General features: G+C 51.0%; 2 protein-coding genes across 3 annotated transcripts; both read right to left on the bottom strand.

The window, feature by feature from the left end:
* Positions 1–2,255: 2,255 nt before the first annotated feature.
* HDHD3 (haloacid dehalogenase like hydrolase domain containing 3) lies at positions 2,256–3,011 on the bottom strand (the record flags this gene model as incomplete). Its single annotated transcript, XM_080708448.1, has 1 exon — positions 2,256–3,011. One exon carries the CDS (start codon positions 3,009–3,011, stop codon positions 2,256–2,258), a length of 756 nt encoding a protein of 251 aa, XP_080564574.1.
* Positions 3,012–15,516: 12,505 nt separating this feature from the next.
* ALAD (aminolevulinate dehydratase) lies at positions 15,517–20,023 on the bottom strand (the record flags this gene model as incomplete). Of its 2 annotated transcripts, XM_080709514.1 has the most annotated exons (11): positions 15,517–15,578; positions 16,390–16,519; positions 16,851–16,937; positions 17,024–17,111; positions 17,196–17,251; positions 17,515–17,603; positions 17,702–17,785; positions 17,888–18,023; positions 18,329–18,425; positions 18,769–18,819; positions 19,911–20,023. In XM_080709514.1, the coding sequence occupies 11 exons, from the start codon at positions 20,021–20,023 to the stop codon at positions 15,517–15,519; spliced, it is 993 nt and encodes a 330-aa protein (XP_080565640.1). The 2 variants fall into 2 exon arrangements, with proteins under 2 accessions (XP_080565640.1, XP_080565641.1); XM_080709515.1 differs by lacking the exon at positions 18,769–18,819.
* Between the last annotated feature and the right edge of the window lie 2,083 nt (positions 20,024–22,106).

Below are 22,106 nucleotides of genomic sequence, written 5' to 3'. Positions count from 1 at the left end.
CCACTTCTCATGTGTGGAGATGACTCTCTGTGGAGAAGCCTTGGCTGAAGCTTTAACCTTCAGCACTGATACTGAAGATCAGTACTTATCAACCTTTTTCATGATACAGCACAGGAGACTATTTTTGTAGTACACAAGGATAATGCAGAAGGGATTTAGAAGCCCTGTCAGCTGGCGGTGGCCGCTGCTGCTGGACAGAAGACTCTGGCCTGGGACTCTGACAAGTCTTCTCCCCAGGTCCTGCTTTGGCACTCGGAAGATGGAGGGATCCTATTCTTAGGAAACCTAACTGCAGCACACCCATGGGTATCTCTGCCCATATGTGATAACGAGGAAAAATGGTATCCTTACTGCGGCTCACTAGAGCCCCACCTGATGGCCCCTCTGATTTAAAGTACAGACCCAGGGTGAGTGCTGCAAGCCAGAGAAAGGAAGTGGGTCCACTTTAGAGAACATGAACATTATTAAAGGTTTCAAAAGATTTAAGGATTTCTCGCACAATCTTTGTGGGTAACTGACTATATACTGTACGCTGGCCTAGTCTTCCATAACCCTCAAACACAGCTGAGACAGGAGGATTGCAGGTTCGAGGACAGCCTCAGCAAATAGTGAAACTCTCACCAACCTAGTGAGACCATGTTTCAAAATAAAAAAATAAATAAAATGAAGCTGGAGGTGTAGCTCAAAGGTAGAATGCTCCTGGGTATCCAATACCCAGTACCATTAAAAAAAAAAAGAGAGAGAAAGAGAGAGAGAGAGAGAGAAAGAGAAAAATAAATAAACGCATGGAAACTTGGCCTAGCAAAATGAACCTGGAGACATCACTGGGACAAAGGGCAAACCCTTCCTGTTTCAAACTTCAAATCTGTCCTGGAAGTCTTCAAAAGCAATCTTACCAGGGCTGGGGTAAGCAGGTCTGGGTCCAAGAAGGATGAGAGCCAGAGCCCTGTCCATTTTCTTGGGAACCACAGGAGGAGGCTACAGAGTAAGGCTGGCTGGGGTCAGTAAGCACGAGGGAAACAGTCCAAGATTCAGGAACAACTTGTCCTCTGCCTCAGCCACTTACGGCCATGCGGGAATGTGGTCCCAGGATGCCCGGAGCAGATATTTTAAGAAAGGCTGAAAAATCCCAATCTTCATGTGAAATCTCTTCTTGTCTCAAACTTCCTGTTCAGATACTGTTCCTAGAACAAAGGCAAGCACTCCAAGCTCTAACCTCAAGCTAGGTGGGGTGGGAGTGGGTAAGACCTGAAAGGCTGAATGAGGCCTTAGAGCTTCTGCTTCGTGTGTGTGTGTGTGTGTGTGTGTGTGTGTGTGTTGCTGGGGATTGAACCCGGGCCATTCTACCTCTGAGCTACACCCCCAGCCCTGTTTCATTTTTATTTTGAAACTGGGTCTCCACAGATTGATGAGATACTTCTCTGGCTTTTTAAAAAGTTGTTTCATTTTAGCCAGTTGTAGTGGCATATGCTTGTAATCCCAGTATTTGGAGGCTGAGACAGGAGAGTCACAGGTTCAAAGCCAGTCTCAGCAACTTAGTCTTTTCAAATTAAAAAAGAGGGGACAGGGGAGGGGGACTGGCAGTGTAGCTTGGAAGCAGAATGCCCTGGGGTTCAATAAAGCACCCCCCCAAAATAAGTTTTATTTTGCAAATGGAGTTTCAAATATCTAGGGACAAAAGGGTACTGCTGCTAAAGAAAAGTTTGAAAGTGCCTGGTTCTGCAGTGCTGAGGATGTACTCTACCACTGATCTTCACCGAGCCCTCAAAAGGGCCTTGTTTTAAAGCTAGTTGATTCCTTGGTGAACATGGGTAGAGATTAATCTAATTCTTGGTAGAAAAAGGACACAGAGCCAGGTGTCGTGGTGCATGCTTGTAATTCTAGCATTTGGGAGGCTGAGACAGGAGGATCGCAATTAATGGACAGCCTCAGTTACTTAATGAGGCCCTCTGCAACTCAGTGAGACCTTGTTTCAAAATAAAGAATAAAATATAGGGCTGGGGGTGTAGCTCCGGAGGTAGAATGCCCCTGGGCTCCATCCCCAGTACTGCAAAAAAAAAAAAAAAAAAAAAGACAGATATGTGAATGAGAGCTGGTGGGTGTGAGAGGGCTAGAAGCTCAGCCCTCACATTTTATCTTTTGTCAGAAGAGGTTGTGGAGGCTGCAGAGGAAGGGGCAGAGTCCAGGTGTAGGTAGTAGGAAGGAGCTCTCTGTCTGCAGCACTTGTTTATACCTGGCCCCTTTCCTCACTAGACTCACAGCCCAGGGGCTGAGCCCTCCAGGCTGTCAAGTGCAGGCAGGAGATGGGACAGAGAGGGAAGAATATGTTCTTTAGGTATGGAATCCCTGATTGCAGGGTCCAGAGGCTCTGGGCCAACCACCAGGAAGCTGTGCATGCCCACAGCCCGGGCCCCCTGGTAATCACAACGGTAACTGTCCCCGACATGGGCTGCCATAGCTGGTTCCGTATGAGCAAGCCGTAAGGCCTCGTGGAAAATGCGGGGGTCTGGCTTGGGGCAGCCAGCAGCCTCAGAAGTCAACACAAAGTCAAAGTGTTCCCGCAGGCCAACTCCCACCAGGATATCCTCTAGCCGGCAGTCAAAGTTGGAGACTGCGGCCAGCATCAGGCCCCGCTTACGGCACCCTCTCAGGGTGGTCTCAGCCCCCTCCAGCATCTGCCAGGTGCCGGGGCTGCTGAAGTCTTCGTACAGCTGGTGAGCGATAGGGGCCACAGCCTGGGCATCCTGGACACCTGCTAGGCGGAAGGTCTGCAGGACAACATCGAGCCACCACTGGCGGGAGGTAAGGCCCTGGCTGAGGCCATAGTTAGGGAAGCCGTGGCTCTGAGCCTTGTATGCCTGCCTGAAGGTTTGTCCCAAGGCTGTGGCCTCCACCTCGAGCCCGTGGGCCCGGGCCTTGGAGGCATACTCCTCCCCAACAGGGTGGCGGAGCCTGAGGAGAGTGTCTTTCACATCCCATGTCAGCAGACGTATCCGCAGCCGGTGTGCCATGGGGGAGATCAAGGCAACCTCAGGTCCCACGGTACAGGGAGATGCCGAGCTCGTCAAGAACGCCCTCCACGACCTGCCTTTTCTTTTCACGCCTGGGGGTTCGGTTTGCTGGTGGACCTGAGGCACTTTGGAAATGTCTTCACAGCACAAGCTCCTGGAAGGAGAAACAGCAGGTGATGTAGAAGCTGAGACTCTGATGTCAGAGACAGGGTCCAAACTAGTGCTACCAACTGTGTGACCCTAGGAAAGTCTCTGAACCCCCATCTCCTGTGAAAGGGGAGGTGAATGAGACCGGCCTCAGAAGACCGTAGGCTAAATAAGATCATTCATTCATTCTAGAACAAATTTATGAGCACCTTTATGAAGGAGATGCTGGGGAACAGGACAGGTTTCCAGCTCTTGTGGCATTTCCAGGCATTAATAGGGGGATACAGGCCAGGTGCAGTGGTGTACAGCTGTGATCCCAGCATCTCAAGAGGCCGAGGCAGGGAGACTGCAAATTTGAGGCCAACCTGGGCTACTTGGTGAGACCCTGTCTCAAAATTAAAAATAAAATAGGCTGGGCATGGCAATGAATGTCTGTAATCCCAGTACTTGAGAGGCTGAGACAGAAGAATTGCAAGCTCACGGCCAGCCTCAGCAACTTAGTGAGGCTCCGTTTCTAAATAAAAAAAGAGAATAGGGCTGAGGGTATAGCTTGGAGGTAAAAAGCCCTAGGTTAAATCCCCAGTACCAGCTGGGCGTGGTGATGCACGCTTGTAATCCCCGCGCTTGGGAGGCAGAGACAGGAGGATCGCGCAGGTTCGAAGCCAGCCGCGCACGCTGGCTTAGGAGACCCTGTTTCCAAATAAAAATGTAAAAATAGGTCTGGGAGTGTAGCCCGGAGGTAGAAGGGCTTCCAGGAACCCCAGTACCACCAAAAAAAAAAAAAAACAAAAAAAAAAAAAAAAAAAAAAACCAAAAAACCAAATTAATCCCCAGTACCACCCTAAATAAATAAAATATAGGGACCCAATCTAGTCTTTGAAGTCAAGGAATGTACTAAGCAAGTGAAGTTTTGGTGAAGAGTGCATATGCAGGAAGTGGGGATGGTGGAGTGTTCCTGGCAGCAGACAAGAGTCCAGCTCAGGTGGAACCTAGTAGGTCAAGGTGAGGCGACAATTACAATAATGGCTATTAGCATTACTAGCAATGTGCAAACACAGAGGCCCTTTGGCAGACCATTTGACCAACATCTTGGCTGTACAAAGAAGACAGCAGCAGAGCATTAGCTACCTGCCTAAGGCAAAGTGCACCCCAAACACAGCCTCCTGTCCACTGCAGCATGATTAGATACATTTGGATTTTAGAATGGGTCTTCACTTGCTGGGAGTGGTGGCACATGCTTGTAACCCCAGTACTTGGGAGGCTGAGACATGGAGGATCGCAGGTTCATGGCCAGTCTCAGCTACTCAGTGAGGCCCTCTGCAACTCAGTAAGAACCTGTTTCAAAATAAAGAATAAAAAAATAGGGCTGGGGGTGGAGCTGGGAGGCAGAATGCCCCTGGGTTCAATCCCCAGTATTGAAAAAACAAATTATATATATATATATATATATATATATATATATATATATATATGTATATATCTGATTTTTGGGAATATATAATGAAATACACACACACACACATATATATATATATAACTATATATATCTATTATCTATCTATCTATATATATCTGATTCTTGGGACATGTACAGAGAAAGACAGAAGGACAGAGTGGCCATTCCTACCAGTCTCTAACCCTTACGGAGCCCCAGATTCTTCATCTGTCCTGGAGCCCATGAAAGGATTACTAAAGCAGAGGAAACACATTTCTCAGCCTGGTGTCCAGAGGCTGTACACAGCTTCTTTCCCCAGACTGAGCTGACTGCAGACAAAGATACCTAGTTAAACCTGAGGGGACAGAGTTCAGAGTACACCTAAGCTAGTGCAGCTCGAGGGGGTGCAGCAGGTGAATCTGGGGAGCAGCCCTTAGTAGAAGAGTGCTGAGGAAATGGATTTAATCAGTGTGGAACTTCGCGAGACACATTATTATTTTCAGGGGAGTGGGAGGGCAGGGGTGGAACCCAGAGGCATTCCACCTCTAAACTACATGCCCAGCCTGATTTTACAGGGTCTCACAGGTTGCTGAGAGCGTCGCCAAGTTGGCGAGGCTGGCTTTGAACCTGTAATCCTGTCTTGGACTCCCGAATACAGGGATTACAAGCGTGGACCAACAGGCCCGGCAAGAGAATACCCATTCTAAAGGGCCTCCCGTTTTAAAGGGGGGGAGATAGAGGCCCTCTGAGCGGGGAGGACTTGCCGAAAATCCCACAAAGCGTTATGGCTGAGATACGACCAGAACAAAGGGCGCTGGCTCCCGGCCCACAGCGTTTTCCATTTCTTCAGAGCTGGGGTTCGGGGCTCTGGGTTGCAGACCCGAATGGCTCACCCGCCCTCTCTCCGCCGGGCCTCTCCGCCGGGCCTCAGCGGAGCAAGGTCTAGGTTGCCCAGTGTGAACACGAACTCCTCCGCGTGCAGCGCGTGACTCGGGGCGCCAGGGTCCTGGGGTCCGGGGCTGGGCCCTGGAGTCCGCCCCGCTCCAGCTCCAGCTCCAGCTCCAGCTCCCGGCTTCGGCGCGCTCCCTGGGCTCGGCGATGGTCCCTGCACCCACCTGGATCGCAGGCAAGACCGCAGGGAAAACGCACGCAACTCCGCGAGGCTCCGCGGAGCAGGACAGCGGCCCAGGGACTCAATGCTCCCGCCCTCGCCCCGCCCCTCACCGCCGCCCCGCCTCTTCCGCCCTCCTTGCCCCGCCCCCCGCCGCCGGGGTTCCCTTCAATCCATCCCGGCATCTTCTTGGCTCCGGGGCATAGCCCCTCCTCCCCCCGCCCGCCATCCCGCGTCTCACAGGCCCGGCGCAGCCTCGCTGGGTCTCCGCGAACCCTCCTGGTCCTTTCCCCCCTTGGCCTATCTTCACTGCACCTCTGCCCCTCGTTCTCTCTGCCCCGCCTCCCTTGCAGCGAGTAGCCCTGGGGGAGTACCGGGCTGATTAGGAAAGGCGGGGAACTTGGGACCCAGCCTGGTTTGTGCTGTGCGGGCTTCAGCAGGCGCTGCCCCTCTGGTCTGAGAGTCATCAGTCAGCCCTAGGAGGGAGTTGCTTTCACTTGGAGTCTTTTTGCACCCGAGACGCCACGCTAAGGATAGGCAGGGCCCTCTGCAGCAACCTAGCTGCTTTTTAAGTTTCTTTGGAAGAGAGAGATGATCGTTTTTGCAAAAGTAACGCATGCTCATCTTAAAAAAAAAAAAAAAAAAAAAAAAAAAAAAAAAACACTTGAAAAATACCAATATATCCAAAGTGAAAAGCAGGGTCCGCTCCCTAGGCTTCAGTCATGGTAAGCGTCTGTCTGACCCTCTCCTTACTGAGGATACAATGGGAAACAAAGATGGTTCCTGCCTGCGAGGAACCGGGAGGGACGGGCAAAATCAAGAAAATAAACAAGTGCTGTGGAGGCTTCCGCGCCCCACACCTGCGTCTCCCCTCCCCTCCACCCCTTGGACGAAACCTCTTCCTGGATTCCGAGGCCGGTCTGTCTCTGTTCAGAACTTGCCCTCACTGGACCTCAGTGCCAAGTCACAGATGCAGGGCCTGTGTGGAAGGACCTGACTCCAGACTCACCTGTGAAACTGGTTTCAGGACACAAACATGATTCCCAGAAGTGGGGATGAGAGGGTGACCGGGAGGTCAGAGGTTCATCTGTGCTTCACAGAATCCAAGATTGCCTGAAGCTGCCCACTTTCCAGGATCACTGAAAATCTAACCTCTTAGGTTCTGGTCCCAATTCTGCCACCCTGGCCCTGTTCAATTATTTTCCTCTGGGCCTCAGGCTCCCTGTATGCAAAACGGAGGCATTGGACTTCCAACTAAAGTCTGGGCCAGCTTTTAAGCCCATTTCCAAGATAATGAACTTTGCCCACAGAACCTGTTTCTCCATATGTAAATAGGGCATAATAGTGTTTATATCAGGATCAAATTAAGATCTTTAAGGCTAGGTGTGGTGGCTAAGCTGTAATCCCAGCATTCGGGAGGCTGAGACTGGAGGAACTCGGTTTGCACACAGTCCTTTGCAACTCAGTGAGACCTGGTTTCCAAATAAAGAATAAAAAATAGGGTCAGTGGTGTAGCTTGGAAGTCGAATGCCCCTGGGTTCCATCCCCAGACCCCCCCCTCCCCAAAATATCTTTAGACGTGTGTGTGTGTGTGTGTGTGTGTGTGTGTGTGTGTGTAACTGAGGATTGAACTCAGGGGCATTCTATCTCTTAGCTACATCCCCAGCCACCCCCTCCTTTTTTTTTTTTTTTTTTTTTTTTTTTGCAGTACTGGGGATAGATCCCAGGGGCATTCTACCTCTAAGCTACACTCCCAGCCCTATTTTTTTTTAAATCCTTTCTTTCTTTTATTTATTTAATTGGTGGTACTGGGGGTGGAACTCAGAGGCTTTCTACCTCCGGGCTATGCTCCCAGACCCATTTTATACTTTATTTGGAAACAGGGTCTCACTAAATTGCTGAGAGCCTCACTCAATAGCTGAGGCTGGCTTCGAACCTGTGTGATCCTCCTGTCTCAGCCTCCCAAGCGCGGGGATTACAAGGGTGCGCCACCATGCCCAGCTTTATTCTTTATTTTGAAACAGGGTCTCAGTGAGTTGCAAAGGGCCTAAGTAGTAGCTGAGGCTGTCTGTGAGCCATGATCCTCCTGTCTCAGCCTCCCATCCCCAGCTCTTTTTGTTTTGAGGGTGTCGCTAGTTTGCTGGGGCTAGTCTCTAACCAGCAATCCTTCTGTCTCAGCCTCCCTAGTACTGGGATTATAGACATGTGTCACTATGTCCAGTTAGAAAAACTCTTTAAGAAGTAAAAGATGATTCTTTTCAGATGAGAAAATTGAGACCCCCTAAAAAATTAAGAGTTTTGTTCAAGGTCACAGTATACTTCAAGCCAGGGCCACTGCCCTGCACACCTCTGGCAAGGGAGCATTTCCACTTCACTGCTGGAGCGCTCTCCCTGGAGGCCAGCACTGATTTTCCTGTTTGTCTTCTAGGATCTGCTTTTCATTTTCTCTGGATAACTTTCCAGAAGATAAAAAGCAGCCTGTGTGTCACAGGAAAGCCAGTAACAGGTCCCTCAGCTCCGAAGCAAGCTTCTCTTTCACTTATAAATTCAAAACTATGAAAATGGATATATTTTCCTCCCTCTGCCAGATGATGGAAATTCTCTGATGGTTTCATCCCTTGGCCTGGGCCTGGTAATTTTTGTGGAGATACCTGGCACATTATACTACTATGGATGCTAGCTTATTTCTCTTTGGAAAACCAAGTTTCCTGTATAAGGGTTGTTTTGCTATTTTTCCTGGAGATTCTCTTAGTGAAAGTAACCCAAGCTGAGCCACCAGGCTGATGTCCCTCTTTACTTTTATTTTTTTTAATTAATTTATTTTTTTGTTACTGGGGATAGAACCCAGGGACTTGTGCATACTAGGAAAGTGCTCTGCTGTTGAGCTACACTCTCAGCCTTCACTTACTTATTTTTTTAAGCTTTTAATTAGAACACATAAAGCCAAGGGCATAGTGGCACCAAGCTGTAATCCCAGCTAGTTGAGGAGGATCACAAATTCAAGGCCAGCCTGGGTAATTTAGTGAGACCCTGTCTCAAAATAAAAAATAAAAGGAATAGGGAGGTAGCACAGTGGTAGAGCATCCTTGGGTTCAACCCTCAGTATATCCACCCCAAATAAAATCAATATACATAGAGAAAAATGCAAGAGCTGGGAGTGGTAGCCCACGCTTGTAATCCCAGCACTTGGGAGGTTGAGACAGGAGGATCGCACAGGTTCGAAACCAGCTTTAGCTACTTAGTGAGGCTCTCAGCAACTTAGTGAGACCATTTCCATAAAATAGAGAATATGTCTGGGAGTGTAGCCCGGAGGTAGAAAAACCCCGGGTTCCACCCCCAGTACCACCAAAAGAAAAAAAGAAAAATGCAAAGAATTGTACATGTCCTTGAATTATTATTATTTGGTACTTAGGGTAGGCCCCAGTGGTATTCTACTTCCAAGCTATGCCCCTGTTCTTTTATATATTAATTTTTGTTTTCATTTTGAAACAGGATCTAAGTTGTGGAGGGCCTGACAAAATTGATGAGGCTGGCCACAAACCTGTGATTCTCCTATCTCAGCCTCCCAAGTACTTTGATTACAAACACTTGCAATCATACCTAGATCTTTTATTTATTTTTGTGGTACTGGGGACTGAACATGGGGAGCATTCTATCTCTGAGCTCTACTGCCAGCCCAATTTTTTATTCTTCATTTTTAAATAGGGTTTCACTAAGTTTCAGAGAGCCTCACAAGTTGCTGAGGTTGGCTGTGAACCAGGGATCCTCCTGTCTCAGCCTCCCAAGTACTAGGATAACAAGCATGTGCCACCACGCCCAGCTCATGTCCTTGAATTTTTACACACCCATGCAATCAGAAATCAGATCAAATAATTTCCAAAATATTATTTCTGGAACCCGAGATTTCATCTGCTTTCAGATATTTAACTGCAGAGAGTAATGATTCTAACTGCAGTTTTACGTGTGTGTGTGTGTTTGTGGTACTGGGGATGGAACCCAAGGGCATTCTACCTCCGAGCTACACCCCCAGCCCTATTTTTTTTTTTTTTTAATTCTTTATTTTGAAACAGGGTCTGAGTTGCAAAGGGCCTCACTAAGTAGCTGAAGCTGGCTGTGAACCACGGATCTTCCTGTCTCAGCCTCCCAAATGCTGGGATTTCAAGTGTGCGCCACTATGCCCGGCTAGTTTTATGTGTTTTTGAACTGTATATAAATGGAATAATAAAGCATGTACTCTTTTGCTTCTTGTTTCTTTTGCTCAAAACTTTGTTTGTATTATGGTTTGGATGGGGAATGATCCCTAGAGGCTCATATGTGAAGGCCTGGTCACCAGCCCGTGGTGCTACTGGGAGGTGGTGGAACCTGGTGGAGGCCTGGCCTAACGGAAGGTCATTGGAGGTGTGACTCCAAGGGAATGCTGGGTCCTGGCCCCTTTCTCTGGTCACCGTGAGGTCAGCACTCTTCTTCTGCCATGTGCGCCTGGCCACAGACCCAAAAGCAAGTGGGCAAAGTGACCATCGACTGAAACCCTGAGCCAAAATAAACATTTCCTCTTAAAGCTGAGTTTCTCAGGTATTTTGTCACAGCACAGAAAGCAGACTACCACAGTAGATTTATCTAGATGCTAAGTATAGTTGTACTTCATTCATTCTCCTATAAATAGAGCACCATTTTTTACTGTTTAAGGGACATTTGAGTTGTCTCCAGTTTTGGTTATTACACATATTACAAAATGTCACTATGAATGCTCTTAAAACATCTCTCTTGGCAAACATAAATATACACACGGGGGACTGGCCCCGGGGCCTTGCACACACTAGGCAAGTGCTTTACCATGAGCCTCATCTCATCCCCAGGCCAACTATTCACTCCCCACGGGCAGAAGGCGCACTGGCGGTCAGCTTCAGTGGACAGGGTCAGTTTCCGGAAGTGGTTGGCCCAGGGGTATCTGAGAGTGCTAGTTGTTCTCCCTCTAAATGAATGGCCTTGTCTACCTTTTTAATAGTAGGCATTTTGGTGGATGTACGGTTGGCTCTCACTGTGGATTTAATTTGAATTTCTTCACTGACTAATGAAGATCATACCTTTTCATATATCTACTGGCCAAGTTTTCATTTTATTCTTATTTATACAACTGCACATGACTACATCCTGGATTCTGTGGGATTCTAAGTGTTGGAGGCCATTTTATCCTAGTCAGTGGGGACCATGTTGCTGCCAAGTGGCATCAATCCACCTGTGAATAGAGCCACGCTGAGGCAAATATGAGAGCTAACAAGGGACAGAGTCCTCCCCCTGGCTGGACCCGCCTTCATCTGACCGTCCCATGATCCATTTATCTATAAAGACCAATCTATAAAGACCAGTCGCCGCTTTTTGCCTTTGTGTATTTCTGTGTGGGGGCATGGAGTTCGAACCCAAGGACATTCTATTATTGAGCTGTATACCTAGCCCTTTTTATTTTGAAACAGGGTTTATTAAGTTTACTTAATTATTGTGTGCTGGCCTTGAACCTTCCCAAGGACTGGGATTACAGGCACACACCGCCACACCTGCCTACGGTTTCTTTTTTGCCATTGAACTGGGTTTCGGAACAACCCAGGGACGGGTCTGCTGCAAGCCGCAGGTCCTAAGGCTGGAAATTATGAGGACCCCCCTCCCCTATTGGGGAAATTGGTGATCTTTGTTCTGAGTAGTAAAGTGGCTGATTAAAATGCTTATTGAAGAGATAACCTGCAGGCATATCGGCACATCTGAGAAGGAAACAAGAAAATCAAGTCTCACTAATAAAGGCCCTTCAGGCTTGCCAACCCGGCTGTGACAGCTGGAGGGCGGGTAATGATATACACTGCCTGTCTAGGGATAAATTTACTGCTGGCAAGGGCCGGTCACACAGCGGAAGACTGGGACTATGGAGGAACCAGACCCCACCAGCCTATCTAAATCCTGCCAGCTGAGTCCTACCACCTGGCCGGGACTACCTTTGTACACAAAACACTGGGCTGGAGCCATCAGAATGGCACGGCAGGTGACAAGCCCTGCCTCCACGTGGGCCACAATGCCTGCAGGTAAATGGGCACTCCTGTCTGCCCCTGACACTGGAGCCAATGATCGTGTTAGGCCCCATACTTTTGCTACTGCTTATTGGGAGGTTCAGGGCAAAAGTCTTAGATTGGGTGTATTGGTTTGAGCCCCAGCTCTGTTTTCTGTGCCGCTAAAATCCCAATTCAATTCCGCCACACATGTACCATCACACATGTGATGCCTGAAGGTCTCTTGATATATCTGCCTCAATGCAAAACACCCCAAGCTGAACTTAGTACTCCTACTCGATTCTGAAACCGCTTCCTGGCTTTCTTGTCTTAGTAAAATGGCCCATCATGCCGGGTGTGGTGGCCCACGCTTGTAATCCCCACGCTTGGGAGGCGGTGACAGGAGGATCGCGCAGGTTCGATGCCAGCCTCAGTTGGCTTAAGAGACCCTGTTTCCAAATAAAATATAATAGGTCTGGGAGTGTAGCCCAGAGGAAGAAGGGTTTCCAGGAACCCCGGTACCACCACACACACACACACACAAAGGCCCATCAGCACTCAGTTAAGTTGCTGAGGTTGCCCTTGACCCTGAGATCCTCCTGTCTCAGCCCCCCAGGACTGGTATTTCAGGTGTGCACCGCCATGCCTGGCTTCTCTCTACTTTCTCCTGGTTTGCCTCAGGCCCAAAGCAAGAGCTAAGGACCAAAACCTCCAAACCCAGGAGCCAAAATCAACGTTCCTGCTTTTGTTTATGTCAGGTAATTGGGTCCCAGGGACAAATAGCTGACTAATACACCTCTTTTAGTTCTTCCAGCTCCTTCTAGCCCCAGAGCCTTGTACAACTGTTTCTTTTGTTTGGAATACTCTTACCCAAACATAGCTTGGATGCTCATTCAAATAACAGGCCTTCAGGGAAGTATCTTTACTTTTCTTGGGATGAACCCAGGGGCATTTTACCTTTAACTACAGCCCTAGCCCTGAAAACAAACAAAACGCTGAATGTGGTGGCGCATGCTTGTAATCCCAGTACTTGGGAGGCTGAGGCAGGAGGATCGCAGGTTCAAAACCAGCCTCAGCTACTATAGTCCTCTGCAACTTAGTGAGACCCTGTTTCAAAATAAAGAATAAAAAAATAGGGCTGGGGGTGTGGGTAGCTCAGAGGTAGAATGCCCCTGGGTCCAATCCCCAGTACCTCAAAAAAACAAACAACAAACCTTTGAAACAGGGTCTCACTACGTTGCCGAGGCTGTCCTCAAACCTGGAATTCTCTGTCTCAGCATCCCAAGTACTGGAATTTTAGACATGTGCCACCATGCCAGGCTCATGGAAGCATTTTCTGACCCCTCAAAGCAAGTCAGGTCCTGGTGCCCTCCTTCCTAACACTTGTCACTTGTCTTTTATATCTGTCTCCTGGTTCTCAGGAAGATTCCTCATTCCATTCAGTGTTTACCACAGCTGCCCCAAAAAGGGGGCCTGGGGCTTCATTTGTTTGTATCCTTTGTACTATACCTGAAAGGACAGCATCTTTGTGCCTAGAACTGAGCCAGGCTCTACACTGGTTTGTCAATGGCGGTCTGGGATGGACAGAAAAACCTTACTTTTCATACTAGTCATTTCAGCCAGAAACAAGCTCAAGGGCAAGGAGACAGGGGGCTCAGAGCTAAGACCACTGGTTTCTGGCCTGGCCAACCCCTGGCCTGTCTCCAACTAATGATTTGAGGCCTGTAGGACTCCTCATGTTTGGATTTTGGCTGGCCACCTCCCAGAAGGCTGAGAACAGGGCTGAAGGCGAGTAGGCAGAGCACTGAGGAAGGCCATCACGAGCTGGAATGGACTTGCTTTGTCTGCAGGAGCTGCCAGGAATTTATAACTCTAAATTAATCCTGCCTTCAAAAGTGGGTTGCAGTGTTTTAGGGCCCAAATTGGACATGGCTGGCCCTAGAGCGGGGATTCCCTGTCTCTTTGCAGATGGGGAGAGCAGGCATGCAAACTGCCCTCCTTAGCTGGGCATGTCACAATGGCCATCTCACAATGGCCAAAACCACCGAGGCATCCTCTTTGCGCTCTTACTTCCTACTGGGATGTAAAGCAGAGGCAAAATATGCTAATTCTGTCTCCAAAATGTTATCTGATGGGCTGGGTGTGTAGATTCAGTGTTGGAGCACTTGCCTAGCATGCACAAGGCCCTGGGTTCAACCTCTGGCACTACAAACAAAACAAAAACTTAATAATCCTTTTTTTTTTTTTTTTAAATGTGGCACTGGGGGATTGAACCCAGAGGCATTCTACCTCTGTGCTAAACCTCCAGCCTGATTTTATTTATTTGGAAACAGGGTCTAAGTTGCGGAGGCCTAAGTTGTCGAGGCTGGCTTTGAACCTGCAATCCTCCTATCTCAGTATCCTAAGTACTGGGGTTACAAGTGTGTGCTACCACACCTGGCTTATCCACTATTCCTTTTGTGTGTGTTTGTGTGTGTGTGTGGGGGGGGGGGGCATACTAGGGATTGAACCCAGGGTATTCTACCTCTGGGCTACATCCTCAGCCCTTTCTATTTTGAAGTACAGTCTTGCCAAGTTACTGTGGGTTGTCTTCCTCGTTTTTGCATCAATTCCATGAAGAGACAAGCTGTGGCCTATCCTGTTATATCCCCAGCACCCATCACTGTGCCCAGGCACAGAACAGAGACTCTCAAGAAATATCTTGGGAATAATCTGGGCGTGGTGACGCACACTTGAAATCCCAGTACTTGGGAGGTTAAGATCACAGTTAGCGGGCAGCCTCAGCTACTAAGTGAGGCCCTCTGTAACTTAGTTAAGCTCTGTTTTAAAATAAAGAATAAAAAATAGGGCTGGGGGTGTAATTCGAAGGTAGACTACCCCTGGGTTCAATCCCCAGTACCACAAAAAAGAAAATAAAAATGAAATATCTTGGAAATAAAAGGCCTTTTTAGACCCAGGTGTGGTGGCACACACCCGGTACTTGGGAGGCTGAGGCAGGAGGATTACATAGGTTTGAAGCCAGCCTTAGCTACTTAGTGAGGCTCTCAGCAACTTATTGAGACCCTGTTTCCAAATTAAAAAAAAAAAAAAAAAGGTGTGTGGGTGTAGCCTGGAGGTAGAAAGCCCCTGGGTTCCATCCTCAGTAACACACACACACACACACACACACACACACACACACACACACAGCCTTTTTAGTGACAGCATCTCTAGAGGTCAGGAACTCCTGGGCTGTGGTCCTCATTAGTGAGTACTTCTCTGGATGCAAGCAGAGTGGAATGGGAGTGCCCAGGCAGGCTGGCCACCACTGGCCTGTGTGCAAACAGCCTTCTGGTCGAACCTGAGGGGCGTCAAGCTAGGCCTCGGTTCTGGCACCCAGCTCTGTTGCCAGAGGTCCTAGGCTTTCCAGATCTTCTTAGGATGAAAGCCCCAACTCTCTTTCCCAGTGCACCAAGCCCCTCTCCCAGGCCTGCCAAGTCTGTAGTGGGATGCTGAGCTGCTGCCAAGCTGAAGCCATCCGTGAGGAGAGAGCTGAGCACCCGGGCTGAGCCAGTGCAGGAGAGCCCAGGAATTGGGCAGGAGAGCCCAGGAGGATGCAGCCCTGGGTAGTACCACAGATTTAGCACGCTGGAAGAGACCAGCCAGGGCGCCAGGCCCCGCTGGCATGTGAGCAGGAAGAGGGCACAGGGCACAGTTCTGAAAGCAGCATTTACTTTGGTTTTCACTTCTCTAAGGCCCCCGAAGTGGAGTTCTAGTGCTCGGGTCCTGCGCACCCTCTCCTCACTCCTCCTTCAGCCACTGCAGCAGCTGCGGCGTGTAGTAGGTGATGATGATGTCTGCACCTGTGTGGGAGAAGCGGGCAGCAGGGCCGGGCAGCGTCAGTGCTGAGCACTCCTGGGATGAGGGTCAGCAGGGAAGCACAGGCTGCAGGTCACAACAGAGAACGGGACTGGCTTCGGTCAGCTCCAGGCCTGGGCTAAGTCCTCCTCTCTCTATGGGCCTCAGTTTGCCAATGTATGAGAGGCACAGAAGGGGAAATGGGTAACTGTGAGTTCCCTTCCCTTGCCGATACAGGGAAATCAAGGCACGGTGCTCCAGTGAGATCGGAATACAGGCGCCCCCTTCCTAGCCTAGGTCCTGTCTCTCCCTGTCACATCACCCCCGAGCACCTGGAACGGGCTGAGCCTAGGCCCCCACTGTCTCTGCACAGGTATCAGTGATGAAATTTGGGGCCAGATTTGCTTTCTGTTTCTGTGGAATTTTCTGCATAGTGGGCTGGGCAGGGGTCTGCTGTTAAATCTCCAGCTGGAGACCTGGAGCCCACCCTGGTCAACTATACGAAGGAAACCTGATCCCACTATAGAGCAATAAGCATTGGCCCAGTACATCTATCATCTCATTTAATCCCCATGACAACCATACCCCAGGTACCATATCCCTAGTTTACGGATAAGGACGAAAGGGCCTTGCCTAAGCTCTCACAAACAAAAACCAACACAGGGCTGTTCTCTTCACTGCTCTGTCTTCTGTTCTGCCTGCCCACCTCCCTTCCTCTTGTTTCCAGGTGTAAGAGTGACTTTGTTTCCCTATCTAGGCAAAGTGCCCAGCAGCCCCCGGGGCACAGGTCACAAGCCCTCCACCCCTGCCTCTCACCTGCTCTGCGGAAGGCAGTCATGGCCTCCAGTACGGCAGCCTTGAGATCAAACGCCCCAGCCCGGGCTCCGTGCCACAGCATGGCGAACTCCCCAGACACGTGGTACACGGCGAGGGGGAGCTCGGGGTGCTGCAGAGAAGTGGCAGTGGGCACGTAGGATAAGGTGCGGGTGGCTGTGCCCTGGAAGCCGCCTTCCCCGGCCCAATCTGTGCTCATATTGAGCTCCGTTTTGAGTCCCGGCTGCCAGCCTGGCAGCCCGTACTAGAACTGCCCACCCGGAGCCCTGATACAGAGGCCACACATTTCCCGGGTGGCGGTGGGAAGAGGGGCCTTCCTCATGCTCATCAGGGCAGACGGCTTCCAGCTCTGAGACCCTGAGTTCCTCGATCCAAAGTCCCGGGTCTGTGGGTCCACCCTCCCAGCCCTCTGGGCCCCTCGTCTCTGGTCCATACGTGCACACCTTGTTCTTCACCTCCCGCACGATGTCCAGGTAGGGCATTCCTGGCTTCACCATGACCATGTCGGCTCCTTCCCGCACATCCCGGTCCTAAGGTCGAGGGCATGGTGAGGGCAGTGCTGGGGAGGGGGACGGGCAGGGAGGGTGTGCGTGAGGCCGGAGCCCTGGTCACTCACCACCGCTCTGAGGGCCAGGCCCCGGGCTCCGGGGGGCAGCTGGTAGCAGCGGCGGTCTCCAAAGGCTGGGCTCGACTGAGCCGCGTCCCTGTGAAGCAGGCACCAGGGTGGGCTCCAGCCCTGAGCTGACGGGCTGGAGACTGAGCAGCGGACCCCCGCCCACCCCACTCACCGGAAGGGTCCATAGAAACAGGAGGCAAATTTGGCGCTGTAGCTCATCACTGCCACCTACGGGGAGACCATGGGGGCTGGGCTTAGTCGGCCCTTTGCAGGTGCTCGAGCTGATGGGGCAGGGAGAGAAGGGGCCTAGGCTAGGAAGCAGAGAGCCTGCGTTCTAGGCTTGTCAGCACGCAAGGCGCTGAGATGCAGAGGCTGAGGCGGCCCCGAAGGCCTCGTCCAGAGCTGTTCTCAGCTGTGAGTCTTGGCACACAGGGACGGGCTGGTCCGGGCTGTCCTCCCTCCCTGCGCCCTGCTGTGCTCCCTGTCCGTACCCTGTTGCCAAATCCATGAGCCATCAGGGCCTCCTTGATGGCTTCTACGCGTCCATCCATCATGTCTGACGGGGCCACGACCTGACAGCCTGGGGGTAGAGATGTCTCATAATTCTGGTTCCTCCTCCCCACTCCACCGCCTGCCTGACCGGAGGTGCCTGTCTGTCCCTGCTGGGGGCTCACTTACCTGCCTTAGCGTAGGCCAGGGCCACCTCCGCCAGCCGCTGGCGGCTTTCCTCGGCCCTGAATGTGCCTTTCTCGCTCAGAAGCCCTGCGGGACAGGATGGCTGGGTGAGGGAGCGCCATGGGCCCTGGCTGCGCCCAGTGTGTGGTGGCGGTGGTAGGGCTGGTGGGAGGGAGGGAGGGAGCTCACCGCAGTGGCCGTGGGAGGTATAAGGGCACAGGCAGACGTCGCAGGCCACCAGCAGGCTGGGGAAGGTCTTCCTCAGCAGGCGGATTGCCTCAACAGCCGGGGAATCCTCCGAGTCAGCTGCGGAGCCCCGCTCATCCTAGGGGCAGGGGAAGGACAAAGCTGAAGCCTTCAGGGGGACGTGGTGGCCAGCCTCTGCCGCCACCATCGCAGCACACAGGACTGCCCCATCTAAAGAGGGGAGAGCAAACACCCAGAGAAGGACATGACTTAGCTTGGTGTCAGGGTGTCAAAGGCCCACTCAGCCCCCTAGGGGTGCTGCTGAAGGGGGACTGTGCTGTTCACCTGCGTCCCGAGGCCAGCACAAGCTGGGAGTGAGGACGTGGCCGGTGCAGAATCTCAACCCACCCTGTCCCTCCTTTAACCTTTCCTCCGATGCGTCACCTTGGGAACTTTGCTGGGGACACCGAAGACGAGGACACAGCGCAGGCCCTCTTCCACCAGGGGCCGCAGCATCTCTTCCAGCCGGTTCACACCATACCTGGGAGGGCAGGAGCTAAGGGAGGCCGGCTCCTCCCACACCAGGGAGCCCCACAGGACAGGGCAAGGCAGGGAAGGGATGCGCCTACCAAGCAGGTGGGAAGACAGAGGCCCAAGCAGCCAAGCTGTGGAATTAGCTGTGGCAGGCTCCTCCAAGGTTCTACCAAACTCCATCTCAAGTTCTGCTGCCCTCTGCAACAGCCCCTCCCACGGCGCCCCAGTGACATGTGCTCCCCTTCTCTCCACTGAGCTGACACCTGCCTCTCAGGATCTTCCACCTCCGGGGTCTGTCTCCACCTCCTGGCCCCTCCACCTGGGAAAGCCCTCCCCCAGGTGCTTCCTACCTGGCCACTCCTGGGAGGCTGGCGATGGGCTGTACGTCATCGGGAACGTCCCTGCAAGAGCAGGGTGGGCTATGGGTTGGTGGCTGTGAAGGGTGAGGCGGCACGGTTGGGAAGCTGGGAAGGAATATGGGAGTGGAGATGGAGGGAGGGGGATGGGATCCAGTGTCTGGCTCCCGTGCCTGAAATAGTAACAGGAACAATAAGAGTAATGGTGACAACAAAAGCAACTGTACTGAAAGAGCAGAAATCACAGGGAGGAGCCAGTGGTCCAGGCCGCGGGCTCTGAGGTCAGATGGCCTGCTTACTATCTATCCCAGCCAGTTTCACTGGGTGATTGGCCAGACTGCATCATCTCTTGGAGCCTCTTGGCCTTTCTGGGTAGATTTGTTCATTCATTCAACAGAAATTTACTGAGCACTCATGGTGAGCCAGGTACCGTTTTTAGGTGCTGAAAATACAAGCAGGAACAAGGCAGATGCAACCCCCACCCTCATGGAGATAATACCTCCCCATGGGGAAGTCCTTCTGAGGATAATATCTTCCTTCCTCACACAAAGGCTGTCAGGATCTAATGAGATGTCTGCAGGCTGCGAGCCTAGGACCCGGCACACATGCAGTACTTAGTAAGTGTCTGCTGTCACTTTTGTTAATAGTCATGATGGTGTGGACGCAGGACTGAACAACTGGCAGTGTATCTTCTCTACGTCGGGTTTGAAAATCTCAGGAGAGCAGGCAAGGGTGAAAATTCTTATTTTACAAATAGGGTGACAGCTCTTGTTATTCCTGACTGCTCTGTCCTTAACCCAGCGGGCCACTTCCAATACTTAAGCTTCCAGGTGTTGGCCCAATGTTTTCTGAGTGGGTGCGGTACGGGGGATGGAACCCAGGGCCTCTTTCATGCTTGGAAGTGGCCCACCATGGAGCTACACTCCCAGCTCTTTTACTGTTAGTAATTATTACTACCTGTGATCCTCCTGCCTCAGCCTCCCAAGCAGCTGGATGACAGGTGTGCGCCACCATGCCCGGCTCTGACAGCTCAATTTAAACCTCCCCCCACCAGTTGATACTGATGTCTGCTCTGGTCACACACCCACCCCCCACACTAGGCAGATCTGAGGGCAGGCCCACTCCTGGGAACTCACGTGACAAAGATGGGGTAAATGAGGTTGGAGGCACTGATGGTGGCGGTGGCTGCCTGCCAGGTCCGGAGCAACGGGTGGAAGTAGCCGCTGTGCAGCACAGACTGGGGCTGCATGGCGTGGCCGCTGGAGTGCAGGGCTGGTTTTTTCTTGGGGTGTCTGCTGTGTGCTCGGCTCTGAGGGGGGGGATAGGAAGCACATGAAACATGGTCCCTGTCCCAGGAGATGGTCACATCTGGAAGACAGCCCGTCCAGATTCCTGCCTCCCCTCTCTCTAGCCCAGTGCTACCCAGACCATGGTCCCTCAATCCCTGCTGGTTTCCAAGGTAAGGAGAGAAATGAGAGAAACAAAACAAAACAAAAAGAGCAATTTTCTAGTCATTAATTGGTGGGGGAGAGAGTTACTGGGGATTAAACCTAAAGAAACACCCTCACCTTTTTATTTATTTATTTATTTTTTATTTTTTGTTGCTGTTGTTTTTGCGGGTCTGGGGATAGAACTTAGAAGCATTCAACCTCTGAGCTACACCCCCTGCCCTATTTTTTTATTCTTTATTTTGAAATCGGGTCTCACTGAGTTGCAGAGGGCCTCACTAAGTAGCTGAGGCTGTCTGTGAACCGTGATCCTCTGGTCTCAGCCTTCTGAATGCTGGGATTACAAGCGTGCACCACCTTGCCTGGCTTTATTTTTATTTATTTTAAAATATTTATTTATTTTGCGGATCTGGGAATGGAACCCAGGGGCATTTGACCTCCGAGCTACACCCCTGCCCTGTTTTTTATTCTTTATTATTATTATTTTTTTTGGTGGTACTGGGATTCCTGGAAGCCTTTCTACCTCTGGGCTACACTCCCACACCTATTTTCTGTATTTTTGAAACAGGGTCTCTCTTAAGCCAGCGCGGCTGGCCTCAATCCTCCTGCCTCTGCCTCCCAAGCACAGGGATTAAAAGCGTGCGCCACCACGCCCGGCTTATTCTTTATTTTTGAAACAGGGCCTCACTAAGTAGCTGAGGCTGTCCACGAACCGCGATCCTCCGGTCTTGGACTCCCAGACGCTGGGATTACAAGCGTCCACCACCACGCCTGGCTTTAATTTTTATTTTGAGCAGGGTCTCACTGAGTTGATGAAGGCCTTGCTAAATCGCTGGCCGTAAACTGCTGATCCTCCCATCTCAGCCTCCCAAGTACTAGGATTATAGGCATGCGCACCATACCTGGCTCTACTTACTAATTTTTATTATACTTCACTGCATAATCAATGGATTGGATTGGGCCTGGAAGTGCGCACCTGTAATCCCAGTACTCGGCAGATTGAAACAGGAGGATCACAGGTTTCAGGCCAGGGTAGGTAACTTAGCAAAAATCCTATTTCAAAATAAGAAAATAGAAGGACAGGCGTGGTGGCGCACGCTTGTAATCCCCACGCTTGGGAGGTGGAGACAGGAGGATCGCGCAGGTTCGAAGCCAGCCTTGCTGGCTTAAGAGACCCTGTTTCTAAATAAAAAAAGAAAATAGAAAGGGCAGGCTGTGGGGCTCAGAGGTAGAACATTCCTGGGTTCAGCTCCCACTACCCCCACCCTGCAATCAACGGATTGGAAATAAAAAGGGAAAATCCAGCACTCATCGAGCCAACATCTAAGCTTTGTTTATTCCATGAAAAATGCCCATGTTTATGGCAGAAATTTTAGAAAAGCAGATAAGCAAAAAGCAAAAGTCCCCTGTTAAGTCTACCTCAAGTGAAAAGCACTGCCAGCATCCTGGCGTGTGGACTCCCTGTAGGGTACCACCCACACAGGGTCAGCCTCGCAGGCCCTCCCCCACAGCGACCCCAGCGCTGTCCTGCCAGCCACGGAGCCTCGAAGCTGCCAAGCAGAGCGCCACCTTCTTGCTTTGCAGTGGGGCCCTGCTCCCTTTACCCAGAAGGCCTGGGCTCCCCACAGCCTCCCCACACCCCACGTGCCCCAGCCTACAGCCTCTCCTCCCCATTCTACTTCTGAGTTACATCCTCAGTCTTTTTATTTATTTATTAAAAAAAAATTTTTTTTGGTGGTACTGGGGGTGGAACCCAGGGGCTTTCTACCCCCAGGCTATACTCCCAGACCTATTTTTATATTTTATTTGGAAACAGGGTCTCACTAAGTTGCTGAGAGCCTCACCAAGTAGCGGAGGCTGGCTTAGAACCTGTGCGATCCTCCT

This window comes from Muscardinus avellanarius (assembly GCF_963383645.1).
Source record: "Muscardinus avellanarius genome assembly, chromosome: 13".
NCBI classification, from domain to species: domain Eukaryota; kingdom Metazoa; phylum Chordata; class Mammalia; order Rodentia; family Gliridae; genus Muscardinus; species Muscardinus avellanarius.
The sequence above is the reverse complement of the archived record's forward strand: the minus strand, read 5'-3'. Positions and strand labels throughout refer to the sequence as shown.